The sequence below is a fragment of the Chelon labrosus genome (assembly GCF_963514085.1).
Source record: "Chelon labrosus genome assembly, chromosome: 10".
Taxonomy (NCBI): Eukaryota; Metazoa; Chordata; class Actinopteri; order Mugiliformes; family Mugilidae; genus Chelon; species Chelon labrosus.
Genome location: NC_140360.1, coordinates 6,834,986 through 6,849,177, shown reverse-complemented (window position 1 = coordinate 6,849,177; position 14,192 = coordinate 6,834,986). Strand labels below are relative to the sequence as shown.

The 14,192-nt window shown below is 43.4% G+C and overlaps 1 protein-coding gene across 1 annotated transcript in view; it reads right to left on the bottom strand.

The window, feature by feature from the left end:
• Window positions 1–14,192, bottom strand: part of celsr3 (cadherin, EGF LAG seven-pass G-type receptor 3) — a gene marked incomplete at its 5' end in the record, with an annotated part of 123,547 nt that overhangs the window by 24,085 nt on the left and 85,270 nt on the right. Inside the window, 5 exons of the mRNA XM_084553707.1 lie at window positions 12–138; window positions 1,152–1,319; window positions 1,997–2,183; window positions 2,272–2,460; window positions 7,382–7,580. Coding sequence (XP_084409833.1) covers window positions 12–138; window positions 1,152–1,319; window positions 1,997–2,183; window positions 2,272–2,460; window positions 7,382–7,580 — 870 coding nt within the window. The remainder of the gene's footprint in view (window positions 1–11; window positions 139–1,151; window positions 1,320–1,996; window positions 2,184–2,271; window positions 2,461–7,381; window positions 7,581–14,192) is intronic.

Below are 14,192 nucleotides of genomic sequence, written 5' to 3'. Positions count from 1 at the left end.
TGATTGCTAACCTCTCTCTGTGAACTGTCCATCAGCACGCCGAACGTGCCCAGTCGGTGGCACTGACAGCGGACGTGGGAGGTGTTCCTGTACACCACCATGCAGTCCCTCACCGTCCAACAACCTCCCGGCTCATGCCTGTAATAGAGACGGGGTTAATAAGGAAGGATGGTATTTGAAATGTGGATTACTGTAAAGACACATGACATAAAAAGACTACTACTACTCTGGGTCTTCATAATCAACAGTAACAGAACAAGTGTTCCAAATTTGTGTTTAAAATGCTCTTCTAGACTAATTTAAAAATTTAAAAAAAAATCCACTTTACACCAATCAGGCATAACATTATGACCACCTTCCTAATATTGTGTAGGTCTCCCTTGTTGCCTCAAAAACAGTTGTGACTCATCAGAGAATAGACATGGGAACTTCTGAGGGTGTCCTGTGTCTGGCAACAGAATTTTGTTAGTGGGGGGGCTTTGCGTCCTATGGGTTGAGGGGAGGGGCCTCTGAGGATCATCCCACAGGATCAGTTTGGGATCTAGTGAATTTGGAGGCCAGGTCAACACCTTGTGCTGTTCTTCATGTGTTTTTTGAGTTGATCCTAAAGCGTTTTCTGCCATCAAGGAGTGTCATTGCTATGGGGTGGGGGTGCCTGGTCTGGTCTAGGTGGTTGCTACATGTCTAAGTAACATCCACACCAATGAAGAACACTGAATTGTCACAAGATTGTCGATGTTATTTACTTCTCCTGGTCATAATGTTGTGGCTGAGTGGTGTAAAGCATCAGTTCAGTAAGTGAATAATTTTAACAGCTATAACAGGACATTCACAGCTATAAAGACATATGCTATAATATTAATTCAGCCACTGAGAACATATTTTTTACTAAGATTACTATGCTTTTCCAATTCAAATTGATTTGAAAGACCCAATATCGATTCATAAAATCGATCAACATCTTCTCATAGAAATCTTGCCGTGGTCTCGCAACGCTGATTTTGTGTGACAAATATCTTGAGACTGATTAGTCCACGTGCCAGGGAAATTAATTTAAAGTAGCTCTGTCAACCTTGTGCATTCAGTGTGCAGCATTACATGCAATCACAAAGAAACGGCATATGAGCGAGTGAGTGTTAGTCTGTACTCACGGACTGCTGTGGTTCCACTGCACGCACAGAGGCTTGCTGCGATTGGCCGTCTCCAGCAGCCGGAACTCCAGCAGGATGGGCTGGTCCAAGTGTCCGCCCACAAACGTCTGGTTGTTGTAGACGGAGATCGTGACCACCGGGGAGTTCATTGTTGGGTGTCTGGGAAGCCTGAGAGGAGAGGAGAGGAGGGGGTACAGAGTTACCAGACATCCACTAAAATAAATCAGACAGAAAAGCAAAGGAAAAAAGAAAGAGAAGAATTAGATTTTTATTCAACACGAGACATAAATGACTGTTTATTGACTCCTACTGAAAACGGGGCAGTTTGTTACGTGGTAATTAAACCCAGAGGAGAGGTGAGGAGGTGAGAGAGAGAGAGAGGGAGAGAGAGGGAAAGAAAAGATGCCATATAAGGCGATATTGAAATTAGCCCCGAATCAGTTACTCTATCGACCGATTATTCAACTGACAACAGTTTATGTCACAATTATTCCTTTGGGTCATTTATCAAGCAAAAACGCATAAAATTATCGAGTTCCAGCTTCTCAAATGTAAAGATGTGTTATAATTTCATCCATCTTATGAGACTGAAATATAAGGGTTGAACACTTTGGCCTCGGGACAAGCCTTTTTGTTCTTGTTTTCCCTTTATTCTTTCATTTTAGATCAATCAAGTTATTGTTGAAAATCAGAGACAAATAAAGATTTTCTGAGCGTAACGCTTATGTAATCAGTGCAGAACACCAGATAATCCAGATTTCTACATTCAGCCTGCATCCCTCGTTAGACGTTTCGAGAGCGGCTGTAATCAGATGTTTATTGTTCTAAGTGCGACTGATTCCCACCTCACTCCCCGCCGGTCCGTGTGGTACTTGGGAGGGAGGGCGGCGCCGAGACTCCGATAGATCAGCATGATGACGATGGTGATCGGCGGCTCGGGCAGCGAAACTGTGCGTCTGGCTGCAGTGTATTCCCCCGTCTGATTGGACGAGATGCTGACCGGGGCCGAAGCAGCGTTCTGAGAGGTCGAAGCTAAAATTGAGAAATCTGGGTGAGTATGTCTGTCGGTTTTCATCCCCATAACGCTCTGAAGACTCTCTTAGTGTGTGGCTGTTCTTACAATCTTTCTCTGTCCGCTCCTTCTCCTTCCAGTTGTGTTGCTGCTGCCGTTGCGGCACCAGGGCAGCGGGGGGCAGTATCACGTGAGTGTTGGGATCCCACAGAGCCTGTCCACGAAACATGGTGGTGTGGTAGCGCGGGAAACGCCGACGCACATGGGTGTGGTTCTCCAAGCGGTCCAGGTTCATGACTGGCGCAGAAACAAGCAGAAACAAACAGAAACAAACAAAAACACATTTTTAGACACAAAGTTCGTAACAGGTAAGCTTCTGGTTGTAAAAGGTATAAATTCAGAACCTGTTCAAGTGTTGCCTCTATGCCAACAGCCTTGATCTTTCACATATTTTCTCAGATTCAGATTCATATTCTTTTTTTGTCCTGTGTTATACATGAAATCTCATCTCTGTATATGACCCATCTATTCACAGTGAGCAGTGGGATTGAGTGCCTAAGGAGCTCAGGGGGTGGGATGACTTGCTCGAGGGCGCCTTGAGGTGATAGCGCTACTTACTCACTTCACCCCTTGCATATTTTTTCCTATCAGTCCTGGGATTCAAACCTGTGACCCTCCAGTCTGGCCTGCTTCTCAGACCTCCAGGCCTGGTCCCAATATTGAGATATAGCCTCCTATTGGATAATTACTGCATGGGTGATTATCTTTCAGCTGGCAACAAGTTATTTAACCCCAACTGATGCACTGAGTAGCTTCTCATTTCTTGAACAACCATCTCTAAAGACACATCCTGTGGTTGTGGAAAAATGTTAGTCTGTTTGAGAAGGGTCAAATCATTGGCATGCATCAAGCAGAGAAAACACCTAAGGAGATTGAAGAAACTATTAAAACTGGGTTAAGAACTGTCCAACGCATTATTAGAAACTGGAAGGATAGTGGAGAACCATCGCATCAGGGTGAGAAGAGAGGCAGATGAAGTGATGCACCCATCATGCCTAGTGTCTACTGTACAAGCCTGTGGGGGCAGTGCTATGATCTGGGGTTGCTGCAGTTGCTCAGGTCTAGGTTCAGCAACATTATGTGTCCAAAGAATGGGGTCAGCTGACTACCTGAATATGACCAAGATGACAATGTCAGGATTCATGGGGCTCAGATTGTGGAAGAGTGGTTCAGGGAGCATGAGACATCATTTTCACACATGGATTGGCCACCACAGAGTCCAGACCTTAACCCCATTGAGAATCTTTGGGATGTGCTGGAGAAGGCTTTGTGCAGTGGTCAGACTCTCCCATCATCAATACAAGATCTTGGTGAAAAATTAATGCAACACTGGATGAAAATAAATCTGGTGACGTTGTAGAAGCTTATGGAAACAATGCCACAGAGAATGTGTGCTATAGTCAAAGCTAAAGGCGGTCCAACAAAATATTAGAGTGTGTGACCTTTTTTTTTTTTTTTTTTTGGTGGCGACTTTTTTTTTTTGTTTATTATTGTACTGGACACTTCACTTTTGCCCAGAGGCCTCCCAAAACCTGTAGTAGCAAAACAAACTGTATTTTATTGTGTTATAATAAATTTTACAAGGCAGCTCAGCAATAAATAACAAGCTCTCCAGCTACAGCAAGCCCATTTTCATTCATTGAATTCATGTATACACGGAGCAACGAATGCTCCTGGAAAAGAAGCTAACCCTGAAGTGATGGGGGGGGGTTCACTCCTCCCACCACCAAACATCAACCCCCCAGGGCTTACGTGTGGATGTTACTTAGACATGTAGCACCCACCTAGACCAGACCAGCCATGCCCAGCAGGATGCAGCCTGACACAGACACACACACACAAAAACTCTTTAGGAACAACTGAAAAAAAAAAAACATGAAGAACAGCACAAGGTGTTGACCTGGCCTCCAGATTCACTAGATCCCAAACTGATCAAGTATCTCTGGGATGATCCACAGAGGCCCCTCCCTTCAAAGCCCCCCCCCCACTAACAACATTCTGTTACCAGACACCACAGGACACCCTCAGAAGGTCCATGTCCATTCTCTGATGAGTCACACTGTGGTCATAATGTTTGATTGGTGTATAACTCATGTGTTTAAATTATATCAAGGCTTAATGTTATGCAGAATGCATGTGGGCGCCCTCATAGGCTCCTAGATGTATTCCTAGAAGTCACTCGCCAGTCTCAGCTCCACCTCTTTGACCACTTTGTAATCAGCTGGGAGTTAGGTGGAGTCAGGAAAAGACAATATAGCTCTGGTCAGAGAAACCCACAATGCCGTCACCCTCTTTATATGCAATAAACGCCCACCGTCTGACATTATGACAAAGGTTTAGTTGAACACTTTCAGAAGAACAGCACTTTAGTCCAGCCATTAAACTCCGAAGCAGATTTCTCTCCATGTCTGACACTGTGCCGCACAAAGTAAGCTGCCGTGCTGAGGCCACTACAAACAGACATTAAACAATTGTCCCATTTATTTATGGTAATCCTACTTAATGAAAGTGGCAATGATGGATTGGTGCTTAACCTGCGGCTCAGATTGGAGACCTTTCAACGTTTCTGACTCATCCATTTTCCTTTTTGCTCTTTAACTCAACAATACACCACCTGTTCAATTTCAAGATTTAGGGCTAACCTGAAGTGGCTGTGTCGATAAACCGTTTTATTACCTGTGGACTTGTGATTTAATATGAAACGTCAATATAAAATCCATAAATACACACACACAGAAGCGGTGGGAGGGAAGGTCTGTGGCATTAAGAGGAAATGAGGTGTTGAACAGGAAGTTCATAGTCAATATTGAGCGTTCAGTAATGAGTGAACACTTGACCCAGCAAATAGAAATGGAACAGCACTCGATACGGAGAGGAGAGAAATAATTCAATAGCACGGACCTGTGTGTTTGTTTTGTTGTGCGGTCAAAATGTGTTTTGTATATTTAAAAAAGTGGTAAATAAGCCAATATCCAATGACCGCCACCAACAATAGATCGTAAAGTGCACTCATATGTTGGACACGAACAGATGGGAGCGTGTCAAGTCTTTTTCTTATGTTGTTCGTCTTTTCCCATTTGGCTGAGCAACTGTCTTGTGTCGTGTTTGTGTGAGTAGGAGTGTGAAATTGTGTTTCAGTCTTGTTCCCTATACCTTCTGCTTCATCTGCTGCCGTCAGTGCCAGGTCTGAACACACGGACCTAAAGCTGGTCGCAGATCAGATCTTATAGCAAGGTCTGAACAGGCCCATAGCCTAAAGTGTGCTCACCCTCATGGGTTCCTACTGGCCTGAGGCCCCAAGAAGTTGCCTGCCTTGCTCGTTGACAAGCTGCGCCTCTGTTCACTAAAATAAACTGGAGAGGTAAGATTGAGCGTCTGCTAACTTTGATGAGTTTTGGGTGTACGGTACGTTAAAGGAATTCCTCCTGAGGGTCTAGCTAAGAACATTAAGTCAAGCGTAAAATTCATTGTCACTGGCTTCACCCCCGCCAAAGCTGCTGCTGTTGCTATCTCGACACCTCTTATTGTTGCGCGTGGTGCAGATTATTTGTTTTCCACACTGCTGCAGCGACAGAAAAATGTGGGAAAGAGGAAAAAGCAGAAGTGACAGGATGCAAGAAACTGAAAAACACCAGGCGGACACACCAACCGTCCAACCTGCAGATGTGTGGAACATAAAAGGGAGAGAGTGTGCAGAGGGCTGTCTAACCATCTTTTCATTTACAGTAAATGCTAAAAAGTTTAATGAACGTGCCTTTGATGAGCCCAGTTTGTCACTAATTTTATGCTCCGGCTCCCTCAACAAACTGAATCAGTCAGAGCAGACGTTAAGCAGACTTTACTCAGTCCCATGTGTTAATAGAGCAGGTCACTGTCTGGAGAATTCAGTGACTGATGGCGTTACTATCGCGGACTGGCACCAAACTGGAAGAATATTCGAACTGGAACGACATTCGAAGACCTCATTTGGGCGGACCTCATGCTCCACCCAAGATCCATTCCTCGCCTATGACAAAGTATTTCCATTGGCGAGACTGCGTGTCATGCACATTCTCACCAGTTGTCCGCTACATGTATAAAAGTGCACCTCTGACTGAAAACGTCTCGTGTGTTGTGGTGTGTATATTTAGCATCTGTTGATATGAATGATGTAAACCAATCAGCCTCAACATTAAAACCACTGACAGGAGAAGACCATTTTGTGACAATTCAATGTTCTGCTGGGAAACTTTTGGACCTGGCATTCATTCATTGATGTGGATGTTGCTTAGACCCAGCCAGACCAGACCAGACACCCCCACCCCATAGCAATGACACTCCTTGATGTACAGCAGCCATCCCCAGCAGGATGCAGCCTGACACAGACACACACACAAAAACACTTAAAGAACAACTCAAAAAAACAAGAAGAACAGCACAACGTGTTGACCTGGCCTCCAAATTCACTAGATCCCAAACTGATCAAGTATCTGTGGGATGATCCACAGAGACCCCTCCCCTCAACCCACAGGACCCAAAGGCCCTCCACTAACAACATTCGGTTGCTAGACACCACAGGACACCCTCAGAAGGCCCATGTCCATTCTTTGATGAGTCAGATCAGGTCATAATGTTATGCCTGATCGGTGTAAAACTGTTTAAATTATATCAAGGCTTAAATTATATTCACAGAGCCCCCTCCTCTCAACCCATAGGACCCCCACTAACAATTGTCTTATGCCAAACACCACAGGACAATCTGAGAAGGCCCATGTCCATTCTCTGATGAGTCCCAACTGTTTTGGTGGCACAAGGCAGGCCTGCACAATATCAGGCAGGTGGTTTTAATGTTGTGGCTGATCGGTGTATGTTGGCCAGGGTTGCAGTGCTCCAGGGTTTGTGTGCATGTGCTGAAAGCATTAGCTGATGTATGCGTGGGAGTGTGAAATCCATCGCTCTCTGAGCCGCTGCCAACTCTCTGGCTGTGCCATCATCATTTGCATTAGCGCCGTTCATCTCCTGCTTTACAATGAGTTATTCTCTCTGATTTCACAGCAGTGATTTACAGTATTATGAGACAACTGTAGAAAATCGGCTGTAAAGATTAAGATTCTATTACCGTTTTATTCCCATTTATGTGGAATGACTGTGGCGACTGTGTGTGTTATTTTAAACTCACCTATGTTGGGTGCGACCAGCGCCACAGGGTTGAGGTAGGTGAGCTTCATGTTCCGGGCCAGATTCTGGGCATACAGTTCCAGCAGCTCCGTCAGCTCGGCTGGACCGCCGGCCGGGACGTGGCTCTGACTCTGGGTGAGAGCCCGCCAAAGCCCAGAGGTACCGGGACCCAACAGGGCGCTGCATCCTCGCAGGATGTTCTGAAAGCAGCAGAAAAATACTTATAAATAAGAAGAAGATGAAGCTTTCAGAGGGAGGCTTATGTTGATTGCCCCGCAAGGACAGAGGCTTGCGCTCATCAGGAAATAAATGTTTAAGAAAGGTTAGATGAAGATGTAAGGCAGAAAATGAAATAAGAAAGAAAGAAGGAAAACATTCAAGCTCCTTTGTCCAACACAGACGCATTTATTCAAACAGTGGAAGGACATTTGATAAAAATAAGATGTGTCTATAACCTGCTGCAGAGGGCTGCTGGTTTGCGTGTTGGCCGTCCAGTTCATGAGTGAATTATACGAGGAAGACCGAGTGAGGACTGCAGAGAGCTGGAACAATCAGTTTCCTTTTTTCAAACTTTCTTTTCTTGCGCGCATACGGGAATGGGTAAACGTAAATACTGGTGAGTGATCAAGTGACAAATTAAAAGTCAACATCGAAACCTGCAGAAATAAAAGGAATCTACTTGGAGAGCACGGAGACCGTCAATGCACAGCGGAAAAGTTTCGGGATGAGGCAAATCACTTGTTTTGGCTACCAGTCGTCAGAAGCCTGAACTGGTTCCTCCACGCAAAGTGCACAGGACAAAATGGGTAAAAAGGTATTCTTACAAAAACAAAATCAGCATGCACCCACACACATTATGCCCATCTCTACCCAGGAGAGATTAGCGTTCACACACCGAATATTAGCATACGTGAGCTCACAGAGTGGCCGCTAGCATTTCCACATCAACCACAGCCACTTCCAATTGTTGACCAATCACAGAACAGTTGTCGGACACCGCACGAGAAAATAGTTCTGCCCGGCTGATGTGTCGAGAACAAGATGCGAGAACTCCCGAACGAGGGCTACAAGTACAAAATGACGTCATTTTGTTCTTGTAGCCCCCAAGGTGAGAACAAATTTCTTGCTTCTTGCAGCATATGCAACAAACTTAACCCCTGATTAGTGTAAAGTGGAGCTGGGGTGGACAGGTAACATCTAGCCAGACAGCTAGCAACCTGTGACCCAAAGTGGCCACGCCCTTAAGTATGTGAGTCTTTATACAATTTCAATTAGTGAGCCAGCCTCAAGTGGCCATTTGGGGAACAGCAGCATTTTGGCATCTGAAAGGCTCCATATAAATAACATTCCTTTTATTCTTATATTATACATCATCACACCTCCAAGATTTTTGTGTAGTTCTGCAATATATAATGCAATTATGATTCTTTACACAGTTAATCTGTCTGTGGTTCTACGATCTACTCTACATGACAGTCAATCTGATGTCAATAAGGTACAATTTTTTACTTTGTCTCGGACAAACCAGCGACTAGTACATAAACTTAGATTCAGGAAATCTGACCATATTTGGAGGTTAAGATTGGACGGCAAAGCCTTTTTGCAGGTACAACCCCCCCACACATATACTCCTTGATCAATTCGACAGACAACACACCAGAGAGACATAAACTCTCTAAATGAGGACAGAGGAAGGCCTCGGTAAAGCCTGCAGCCTGTGGTAAGGCAGCTCTCACCAGGTCTGTGATAAATCTTCTAAAGCTAAACTTCAAACGAGACGAGTCTTGACCCCAATTACGGCAAGTTTTGCCTCTTGTCACTTCTTCCATTTTATTGCTCTTTATGGACTCTCCGTTGGAGCGGGTCCAGACTGCACAGCTTCACAAAAAGGTCCGAACAAAGAGTAATATCGGGGAGAAAGAAAGAGAGAGAGAGAGGGAGTGAGGAAGAGGATTTTGTGCGGTAAGGCTGCAATAGAGCCAATAAAGCACTGCAGTGTCACATGATGCTCTGGGGAGAAACACACACAACAAAACCCACAGACAAACAAGGAGGGAGGAGAACATATGGAGCTACAGAACATAGGGTATTGTTGAGGGGAAGGAATGGGCTCAGAGATATAGGAGGAAGCAGGGAGGAAGGGAAGGTTAGGATGGGATGAAAACTATGAAAACTCTAAAACTATAAAGTGCTGGTATTCAAGAAAGGTTGTTGAGTTGTGGTGAACATTTATTCCTATCTACATTTTAACCAATAGTTCTGAAAAATGATTTCTGTGGTTACCTACACCGATCGGCCACAACATTAAATATCATAATGTTATGGCTGATCGCTGATATTACACCGACACTACGACCACACGAATGCCAGGTCCAAAAGTTTCCCGGCAGAACATTGCATTTTTAGGGCGTATTAGCCCCAGTGTGAATGATTACGAACTCCTAATTTGAAATGTTGACCTGTGACGACACCTACCTGTCACTCAAAGTGGCCATGCCCTTAAGCATGTATAACTATGGGTCTTTATATAACTGTAATTGGTGAACCATACAAATATACACCTCCTCTCTGCAGCTACTTTCTCAATTAATCAGCTATAGACACCAGAAGCAGTTTGTACCCGGCTGTAAATGTTTATTTCAGCTGTAATGTTGGATATTTTAACACGAAAGTCTATGGAGATATTTGAATTTGCCCGTGTTTTTATATTTATTGTTTTACTGTGGTATTTCTGACTCCTTATTAAACTTCTGGATTACGCTATGTTGGATCACCTTTTGCTGAACTCTGTTTGGATTACCGGTTTCAACTGCAGCGCTTTAGGTTAATCCCAGTACATTAAATTACAGCTAAAGTGGACTTGATTATTTCAGGATGCTTCGTCTCCTTGTGCGTGTCCTTCAAAATAGATCTTTCTCCCCTTTTTAAACCAAAGTACGTATAGTATATCTCAAGCCACAGTGGATCAGTAGCCTACATGTAATGAAGCACCATAAATTACTCTCCGAACTACTTCTTGTAACTGGAGAGCATTTGGAACTCAAGGTTATTGCTAAGACTGAACATACGCAAATATTCCTTTATGTGTTGGTGGATCTGTGCAGAGAGAGAGCTCCAGACTACTGTTTATCTAAAGAAACAAGTTGAAAAGCAATTGGAAACGAACAAAAGCACAGAGATGGGAGCCATCTGGATGCAGATGACTGAGAGAGAGAGAGAGAGAGAGAGAGAGAGAGAGAGAGAGAGAGAGAGAGAGAGAGAGAGAGAGAGAGAGAGAGAGAGAGAGATGCTCACAAAGGGTGAAAGAGAGGATGCATGGATGACGGGTTGAAATATAAAATTAGCCCAATGGTTCAATACACAGATTACACATGTATACGCTACTCAAACAACAACATGCTGTCATATATCCAGACGTGAAGCAAACTATTTCTCGTCTTTAAAGAGATTTCTCGTCTCTCCTCACCTTATCAACATACGACAATAAAAAAATAAATAAAAAATCTCCACCTGTTGGTAAAAAAATCTGCCAGTTGTTTTAAAACGAGGATGAGAACTTCAGCCACCGCTGTGTGCTTGAAGGAAATGTGAGCCCTCTCTGCCGGGTATTCAGATAGATTGGATCACAGCTTGAACATGAAAGGTTTTTTTTTTTTTATCTCTTTCCATTCTTTGTCTCTCCTGCAGCCACGGGCCTCGAGGTTACTATGGTAACCGCGCTCTGCATTACCTGCTCGTCTGGCCGGATAGCTGCTGTTTAACCTGAGGTGTCAGGCATTATGAGAGATATATTTAATTTCCACTGCTGAGTAAAAATAAAAAAATAAATAAATAATGAAGTGTCTGTAGCTCCACTTCAGGTAAACCACAGAAACCTTTCACTAATTGACCAGATGCAGGCGGCACGAGTGTTTTGGAGTCTAGAGGGCTGAGGTTACAAGTCAGGCCAGTTGAGGTTTTGGTTCTAGAAACCACGAGACAGCGATAAAAAAAAAGAAAAATCCATTATGGCAACACATAACCGGTTTATTACGCCATAAACCAGCTAACCAAAAGTTAACCCCTAACGGCCATGGCTCTGATTTACCGTCAGATTAAATGTCAGACAGGAAAAAAAGGGGCTTTTATTTTCGCTCACTGTAGGACATCATTATAGCGGAGGCTGTGTGGTCGCCATAGCAACAGCCCTCATCAGGCAAAAAAAAACAAACGTGTATTGATCACACGAAGCGATGTGCTGTGTTTGACGTGAGGCACCGGCTGTGATACCTTAAAAATAAAATAATAATAATGTTGATTAAAAAGAGTCAGGATTTTATGAAACATTCCTACTCGAGCGTGTCGGCATCTCTTTACCTTCAGTTTATTAGCTCCGCCACAGGTGTGTGTTAAATTAGATGAATAGCGGTGATTTTTATTTTATTGTTCTGAGGGAAATGTAGTCATTACACAGTCAGTTTTTTAATAAAAAGAGACTACGCATTACGGAAATGAAATTAAACAGAGGCACATTAAATTATTTTGCTCAAACTGGGAGATTACAACCCATAGCTAGCTACCATTGCTAATCACTGAGTTTAACACTGCAGGGTGTTGCTACCACTGCTGTCATCTGGCTCCCTGTTAGGATAAATTATTAACTACTTCTCTGTGTCAGCTGTGGATACTCAAAAAAAGTACGCACTCCGGCCCCTTTATTAATATGAATGAATCACCTCCTGGTTGCATGGACGGGCTGGAATTAACTCATCAGCTAAAGATTAAAGAGCAGGAGATGTCAGGTATCGTGGGGGTTACCTTCTGAGAGAAATGTCTCATTTTCCTGTACAGCTATTATTTTTTGCGACTATCACATTAGTAGGTCTGGAAGTTAGCTCGCAAGTTTTTGTGGCAGAAAGTCGGTCTGAATTTGCTCCGTTGGGGACTGATTACGCTCCATGCGGTTGGGATTGATGTGGTGATGGACAGAGGAGCAACGGCGACATAGTTATACACAATATGCGAGCGCTGTGGAGTTAACCCTGGGAAGCCTCAAAATTCCACTAATATGGGATAAATCAATGCATGTTTTAATTTAATTAATTTAATAATCTGTTTAGTTAAATTAGAAAAATGTGATGACTGAGGTAAATGACCATATATAGCCGCTGTATCATATTTGATACTATTTACTGTAACATGATGAATGAAGTATTATCATACTTCATTCATCAATAGTATTCATATCAGTATCAAAATTAGTAAGGATTTCCCTGAAAGAAAGTCCATGAAGGCGGCCATTTTGGAAACGGCTGCCAAAAGCATTTTCGTTTAGTTAATACTACGCTCTGCTCTACCTCCACCAGTTACCAAGAAATCTTGGATTATACACTGTACTTATTATTTATTTATTTTTTCCAACTCTCACTGCCCTATGGGATGGCTGCACGGAGCGGTTGGCATGGCAACCTGTAGTCTTTACGATGTCACATGCTGTTTCTGTAGCGTCAAACAACTAACTAAAACGAAACTGGACACTTGAATATGCACCGGTATGTTATTAACTACCTAAAATGACTGAAACCATCCCTGAAAAAAATGTATTTGATGTGCACTTTAATGTTTTAGTTCAGCTGAAGTCCCATCCGCTAACATGGAGGGGGTGGAGCTTATGACCTATACTGCTGCCAGACACCAGGGGGAGCTCTACTTGCTTTGGTTTCACTTTTGAGGAGCAATTCCGCCGTCCATCTTTATTTACAGTCTACGGTGTGCACAGGCATTTATTTTTTCTCCGTATCTGTTGAAACACGGCCCAGAATGAAATCCAAACGCCATATTACCAGATATTCTGATAAGAACGGAGTCTGGCTACGACAGGCAGGTGCGCTGCTGAGGCATGTTAACAATGTGCTTGAATGACAGGTCGGGGTAATAGAAATTTCAATTAATTTTCTCCTCATGAATAAAAAATATATAAAGAATCATTAGCAAGTGGGGTGTCATTCTCATATCACCGTTACTATGGTAACAAGCGATTTGTAAATTACTGACAAACAAGGCAGTAAATTGTAATAGCAAGGGGCGCTTCACTCCATTCGTCTGACACTCACTCGTGATGTATGGGCCACTCGCTTCTTGTCAGCCAAATGTGACATACAAGATAAATATTTATGGAAAACGAAGCAGATGTCTGTTAGCCGCTTCGTGTCAGAGCGTCAACATCCTAACGTGATCCCACCTGCATCCCTCCTCCGTCGCATCCACAAAGACGAGGCTCTGTCACTTAATATGCAGAGATGGCATGCAGCAATATTTCATGAGTTAGTGTCGGCATATCCCCATAGCAACATTACTTCCAATCTCAGAGAAAAAAAGAAAAGGAAAGACAGACAGCTCGTTGTAATCGCTCGTTCTTTTCACAAGGTCTGTGCTCCGTAATGGTGGAGTCAGTGTTTCAATCATGTCAGCGGTATCAAATAACAGCAGCTATTTCACCTCTTCTGGTAGATTCTGTGCAGATTCGCAGCCGCTACGAGCAACAATGCAGAGTGAAAGTCTGGATTAGTCCTTAAAATGTTAAGTTAAAACTTTCTCTCATTATAATATACATGTGTTTTCCTTTTGGAGGCTGTGGCTTGTATGGTTAGGGACATGTGTTCCTATTATTTTGGCAGCCCCATGTTCCTCTACATTAATATAACGTACATTTCTTTAAAGAAGGACTCCTTCAAATCTTTCATGTTGTCGTGAGGAAACCAGCAATTCATGACAGACGCAGGGGCAATAATATCACAAATGCATCTTATACATTCGTTCACATTCGCAGCACA